Source organism: Orycteropus afer, unplaced genomic scaffold, assembly GCF_000298275.1.
Source record: "Orycteropus afer afer isolate SDZICR_OR568_19922 unplaced genomic scaffold, OryAfe1.0 scaffold00272, whole genome shotgun sequence".
Taxonomy (NCBI): domain Eukaryota; kingdom Metazoa; phylum Chordata; class Mammalia; order Tubulidentata; family Orycteropodidae; genus Orycteropus; species Orycteropus afer.
This window is the reverse complement of record NW_006921859.1, coordinates 2,477,587-2,484,723: the sequence shown is the minus strand read 5'-3', so window position 1 is coordinate 2,484,723 and position 7,137 is coordinate 2,477,587. Positions and strand designations below refer to the sequence as shown.

Below are 7,137 nucleotides of genomic sequence, written 5' to 3'. Positions count from 1 at the left end.
GCTCATAGAGAGCACCAAGGGGACATCAGTGGGAGGCTGGGGTGGGAATGGAATGAAGAAACAGAGCAGTGTTGACAGAATTGGACAGAAGCCTGGTAGGGCTCTGAGACTGTGTTTTGGGTGGTGGTGAAAGATAACAGGGATGAGAGGCATAGTAGGTGCCAACTGGAGCTGTAGAATAAAGTGATTAGATGTGTCGGTGTAGACAGAGATGTGAAGACTGAGCCAAATAACATGTATTTATGGGCAGTCTCTGTGACCTTTGCTTGCTTATTTCTTATTCAAATAGAATATTAATAACACATTGTTTCTGTTCTTTGAGAAAGCTTTGAGAAGACTATGAAGATCAGAGATGACAGGTGTCATTATAAAGTACTTCACTGTACTGGGAACCAATGAAAAATAAAATTAAACAACAATGCGATTTCCTGTTTTTGTCAATACAGTTGGCAAAGGGCTTCTATTTTTTTTTTTCAATGTAGTACATGTTGCTGAGAACGTGGGAAAAAAGATAACTTTTACCTGCTGCTGGTGGAAATATAAATGAGGACAAACTTTTAGGAGGGCCATTTGACCATATGTATCAAACACCATAAATTTTGCATAAATTATGCAAACAAATCAGTCCAGAAGGAAGTACACCCATGACGCTCCTTAGAAGCAGGGATGTAAGACTTTGTCTCGTTTAATTTGGATACATCATCAGGAGGGACTAATCACTGGAAAAGAACATGCATGGTAGGGTCTCAAAAAACAAGAGGGAGACCCTCAATGAGTAGACTGACACAGCGGCCTCAACAATGGGCTCAGACAACAAAGATTATGAGTTGGTGCAGGACTGGGCAATGTTTCATTTATATATCAGGTTGCTATGAGTTGGAGCCAACTCAATGGCACTTAACTAAAACAAAACAAAACAAAACAAAACAAAACAAAACTTAACACTTAGCAAATTATTACAATCTCATTTCTGGGAATTTATTTTAAGGAAACAAATATGCATGTTCATAAAGATGAAAGTATAAGGATTTTAATAAATAGCAGCACTGTCTGCAGTAGCAAAAACAGAAATCTACGTGACCAACAGGATAATACCTGAATAAATACCTCTTTTCATACATGCTTTGCAAACAGTGAAATTAATGATGAGAAAATGTACTTAATGACATGAAAGATGTGAACGAAATAGTAAGAGCTCTGCATGCTAATGATTCCACCTGGAATCACCGCATAAAAGACAGAAAGGAAATGTGAAAAATGTTAACAGTGGGGATCTCGGGTGATGGAATCATTAGTCATTTTTGCTTTTTCCTTTTGCATTATCATAGCTTTTTTTTTTTTCCAGATGTCTAGCCTGAGTTGACTCTGACTCATGGTGACCCCATGAGTGTCAGGGTAGAACTGTGCTCCCCAGGGCTTCCAAAGGCTGGTTTTTGGAAGTAGATCACCAGGCTTTTCTTGTGAGGAGACAGTGGATGGACTTGAACCCCTCTTCAGTGAGCAGCCAAGCATGTTAATTGTTTGCACCACTCAGGGACTCCAAAAATATATTTAGAAAAAAAGAAAAAAGTCCATCAGTTATAGAAGGTAATGCAAGCAAACTGCCAGGAATGTAGTAGGTGCTTGAGCACTGATGACTGTAATTACGGTCATGAAGGTCTCAGCCCTGGTTTCCTCTACTCCCTCACCTCCCCGGACCTGGAGCTTCAGCCAGCCCAAACTGCTTTGCACAGATTACAAGCTCTCTAGATTCTATGTCTTTGCACGCACTCTTCTTGTTGCTAGAATATTTTCTTTGCCAATGTCTGGAACAAACCCCCCTCATTTTATGAGAGGAAGCCCAAGCATTTGTCTCTGGAAGCCTTCCCTGGCTGTCCAGGAGGAGGTAGGTCAATTCTTAGCTCTGGGCTCCCACACTCTGTTCATATTTTATTTCAGTTACGTCAATTCCTTACTCTGCTGTTGTACATTTATCTGCTATGTATCTGTATCCCCTACTGCTCTGAGACTGTGTTTTATGCATATGTATATCCCCAGGGCTTGGGACATTATGGATCCTCAGTAAATATTTGCTGAAAGAATCAGTCAATCAGGAAACACACATTTGGAAGTCACAGGTGCTAGGACAAGCTCAGGATGTGAGCAGGATCCAGAGCCACCATGCCATCCTCTCCCCACCTGTTGCTCACCTTGACAGAGAGGAATGGCCTCACTCCATAGGTAGTAGCCCTGGGGGTGTCGGGTACAAATGGCCATGCTGTGTCCCACCAAGCGGTAGCCAGCGTTGCAGCCAAAATGGATGGAGCCTCCAGGCTGGGTGCTGGTCTGGCCCATGATGAAGCCGTGGAGCGGAGCCCTGGGCAGACTGCAGTAAGGGGCTAAACAACAAGATGAGGCTCAGGGAATCAAGTATGCATTGGAAGATAGACCTGGTCTCTAATTCACACCCCTCCTTCTCAGTTTTCCTGCAAAGTCAAGGCCTGTGTTCCCTGTGCCAGACCCACTGGTCACTAGGAAGGTCTAAGTGGCTGGTATTGGAAAACAGCCAGTCAGTTTACTAAAGATGAAACACAACACAAGAAAATAAAAACCATCTACATCAAGTACGGGGTCCCCTTTGTGGCTTGTCCAGCTAAGTTCAGGTTCTTGAATCCAATTAGCTCCCAAATAGAAGAGGGTCACAGAGGGACCATCAATGCCAAGGTTTCTTCTTTATCATGAGGAAACTGAGGCCTGAAAAGTTTCAGGAACTTGTCTAATAATCCTGCAGCTAGTTAGGGACAGAGCTGATCAATGAACCTGGGGTACCTGGTCATGATTTTTCCCTGTCTCTCATGTGCACAGGAGGAAAGGAGAGTTTGGATCAACTCTGAAGAGAAATGGATTCTAAAGATAGTAAAGATCCATTCCTCTCAGGCTCCCCTCAGCTTTATCTGGTTTGCTTCTGCTTGGAAGCTACTGCCAAGGGTTCCTTAAGACCGTTCAACGGACAGTGTGGTAGTTAAGGTCACACATCAACTTGGCTGGGCTGTGTTTTGGAGTGGCTTGGCAGCTGGATGTAGTTATTACCCATAATGAGATTGGATGTGGTGTAATGACCTCCATGGTGGAATTTGCTGTGAGAAGTTAATCAGTTGAAGGGGAGCTGTCTTTGGGGTGTGGCTTGCTTTCGATATATATGGAAAGGATCTGCATTGGGTCCACGTGTCTTCATCTTCAGTTCCAGGACTTGAACAAGTGGCCTGCCCTGTTGCCTGCTGATTTGGGATTACTGCCTTTGCAGGCTGTAAGCCAACAATCTGCCATTTTACCTGCCGTTCTTGGATTCGTCAGCCTCAGCAGCCAGCAGCTGCATGCATCAGGAGAGGCCTCCAGCTGTCTCCAGTGGGCTTGGAAGGCAGAGCTGGAGCCTGAGGTTGAGGGGCCTCCACCCAGCCCCTAGAGCCGGCACTCTGAACTCAGACTTCTAGCCTACTCTTCCCCTAGAGCCAACATTCTGAATTCAGATTCTTAGCCTCCTAAACTGTATGAGAATACACTTCTGTTTGGTGAAGCCATGTGCTTGTGGTATTTCTGTTATAGCAGCACTAGAGAACTAAGACAGGGAGTCTAGCAAGCAGGTGACCCAAGAGAAGAGATGCATCAAGAAAAGTGGGATCTCTGCCAGGTTATAATTGGACATCTCTTCCAACCAATGCTCTTTAAAAATCTGTCCAACACTTGTTTGGAATGTAGGCCCCTGTAGCTAGGGGAGAGTACTTAGTGGAATCACTAGGGGTGCTCTATCAGCCTCTCCCCATGCTCCCAAGCAATGCATTTCTGCCTTCAGTCATTGGACCCAGCCTCCTTCAAAGTGGACATCAAGCCACTTATCAAGTTTTCTTTCCAACTATTCTCATGATGGGAATCACCATGAATTTGATTTTTCCCATTTCATTTCATCTCTAGTGATATTTTCACACTCTTTAGAGATTGCTTTCCTGGTCAGCTGTCTGGCTGACATGGCCTTTGATCTGACCTTTCCCATGAGATATGACTTGGAGAGTAAAAGAGAGGCTCGTGGACTTAAAATATAGCCCATCCTTTGCTGCCTACTTAACATTTGCCAGCTGGAGATTCACGTCTTAGGGTGTTTTAGTTTTAAAGAATGTTTATTAACATTTCAACAGGGTTAAGGATAGGGTCACCTTTAGGTGTTAATACACCATGTATAACAGTTAAGCTTATCCAAAAGACAGAGCTGGTAGTATGAGAAGCTGGAGAGAGGGAAGAATTTAAAATGGGAGAAAGGAGTAGAAAAAGGGGAGGTAGGAAAATGCCAAAGCCCATTGGTTCAGCTCTGGATGAGATTTAGAGGAAGAGAAAGGCTGTCCAGTCCCTGTAGAATTGTCCTGCCACCTTGACCAGGAGATGGCCCAGGGCTTATTTAGGAGTTTTGGGTGAAAAACATACAGTGCTCAGGGGCTGTAGCTCTTTTCATGAGTCCCTGTGTTTTACTCACCTGAATACCGAATCTTAAAGCCCTTCCGATTGTAGGCATGGTCAGATGACCAGCGCAGGTACACAGAGTTGCCTGAGCTGGTGACAATGAGGGGTGCTGAGTAGTTTCCACTGAGGGCTTTCAGCAGAGGACTTTGTCCTGAGGGACCTGAGGGGAGAAGGGCACAAGATTACAGACTATCATAACTGCCAAAGACATAAGATTAGACCAGTTGCTGTCAAGTCGATTCCAACTGGGGTGACTGTGTGCCAGAGGTGACTGTGCCTGCAGGTTTTCAAGGGCTGATTTTTCAGAAGCAGGTCACCAAGCCTTTCTCCTGGGGTACCTCTGGGTGGACTTGAAGCATAGTGGCCAAGGACGTTAACTGTTTGCACCCCCAGGGACTCATTTTCAATATAACCATCTGTTATTTTTTCTTTTCTTCAAGTGAAGACTCAGGATGCATTTAGAGCAACGCAATGGAAAACTGCTACATCTGGGATTAGGCTCAAGTGGGAAGCAAGCTGAACAAGCTGTTGCCCAGGCCCTCTGGTAGCCTGCCATGTTGCACTGACACCTCCCTCTCCCTAGCTCACAACTTTGTCCTCATAGGGTTGGGCGACTGGTGTTCCCTATAACCAGCTGACAGAAGAGGAAAAGCTCTGAGCTTAGTTCAGAGAAGGGTTGGGTTGGTATGTGGATGTAAGCCAGAAGGGACTCCTGCTCCAACTGGGGGTGGCCTGGTAAGACAGAGGTGAAAGAAATCCTCCTAATGGGGAGAGCTTTGGGCAGTGTATCTGGGGTGGAGAATTAATTTTGTGTGGAGAAAAAAAGTGGCCTGGTATAAAAAATGTACTGGGAGTCCTGGGCAGTGGAAAAGAGCTAAAAAGGTTGGTGGTGGTTGTTGTTGTTGTTATGTGCCATCAAGTCGGACCCAACTCATAGCAACCCCTCCTTGGGTTTCCGAGGCAGTATCACTAAGGAAGTAGATTGCCCAACCTTCCTTCCAAGCAGTGACTAGTGGGTTGAACCACCAGCCTTCTGGTTAGCAGTCAAGTGCCTTAGGCACTACACTACCAGAGCTCCCAAAAAAGGTTGGTTAGGAGCCTAGAGTGAGATAGAAAGATCAGGACAAAAAGGTCTGAAGAAGAAACATGGATGGACCTATGTAAGTGGGTGCTAGGTATGAGAATTTTGAATCTTGGTATTGCACCTATGCCCACCAGACATCATTCACTGCAGAAGAGGTTCCAAACAACCAATGGACACTATGATTCAGCCTGGAGGTGTCAGTTAGTCTCAATCACTGGCCACCCCAAAGCTTTGACAATATGCTCATATATGGAGTAACCATAATGGCAGGTGGAGGCTATGCATGGACTCATCCAGGTCTCAGATGTCTAATGCCTGCCATGAACATATGGGTCACAATGGCAAGTACCCAGACTCTCATGCTAATGGGTTCTGGCTTCCAACTTATATGCTTTTAATCTTTTCTCAGATCTTACCTTCTCATTGAAGCTTACCCTGACCACTCTTTTTAATACTGCTATGTGCCCCCTACCCTCACATTCTTAATTCCATTTATTCTGTTCTATTTTTTTTTCTATAACACCTACCACCTTCTTAAATACTATCTAATTGAAGCATTTATTTATGATTATTATTTATTGTCTGCCTTACTCTGCTATGATGTAACCATTGTTTCTTAAAAGCAGGATACTGTTTTATTCACTTTTATTCACTTAACCACTTATAGTAGGGTCTGGTGCATGGTATCCAAACCAAACCCATTGCTGAAGACTTGATTCCAACTCTTGGCTACCCCACGTAGCCCATGGGGTTTTCTTGCTTGTCATTTTTATGGAAGTAAATCACCAGGCTTTTCTTTTGTGGAGCAGCTGAGTGGGGTTGAACTTCCAACCTTTAAGTTAGTAGATGAGTGCAAACTGTTTGCTACCCAGGGTCCTTCCAGCAGGTGTACAATAAATGTTCATTGAATGAATTAGTGAAACTCGGCATTGCTACTTCTTGGTTATGTAACCTTAGGTAAGCAAGTTGTTTACCTTCTCTGAGCTTAGGCTTCCATTACTGTGTAATGCAAACAATGACAAAGGGTGGCTGCAAGCATTAAATGAAAGGACACCATCAAAGTGCCTGCTCTATGGTTAGGTGCTCAGGTCATGTCAGTTCCACTTCACTTATAGTAGGGATGTTGGTGATGACTTATGCTGGAGCATTTTTCCTGACTAGAGAGAGCATCTCTAATCCCCAAAGAGGACTGGGTTTAGTAAAGGTGATGAGGTGTGTTCCTTTCTCTGTCCCACAGGATCCAGTGGCTACTCACCATCAAAGATCTCAAACTCATCATACTCCTTCTCGCTGAGGAAGTACTCCACCGTGAGGGAGATGTTGTATTCGGGCTCCACTCTCACTAACCAAGAGCAGGTCTGGAACTGGGGATAGCTTCCAGGGTAGCTCTGACTGAGGATCACACCTGTGGAGTCTGTCATGAGCTCATTTGTTGGGCAGTGCACTTGGAGGAAGAAAGAGAGATGGCAGGTACATGAAACAGAGATGGAAGTAGAGCAAACACATTTGCTTTTGCCTGGTGCACATGACAAGTACTGGAGAACCAGTGTTAGAACACATCTAAA

At 44.6% G+C, this 7,137-nt stretch overlaps 1 protein-coding gene across 1 annotated transcript in view; it reads right to left on the bottom strand.

Moving 5' to 3' along the window:
• CSMD2 (CUB and Sushi multiple domains 2) overlaps positions 1-7,137 on the bottom strand; it is a 972,087-nt gene that overhangs the window by 76,222 nt on the left and 888,728 nt on the right. Inside the window, exons 47-49 of the mRNA XM_007950414.1 lie at positions 6,828-7,016; positions 4,502-4,648; positions 2,190-2,378 (exon numbers count right to left, since the gene is read on the bottom strand). Coding sequence (XP_007948605.1) covers positions 2,190-2,378; positions 4,502-4,648; positions 6,828-7,016 — 525 coding nt within the window. The remainder of the gene's footprint in view (positions 1-2,189; positions 2,379-4,501; positions 4,649-6,827; positions 7,017-7,137) is intronic.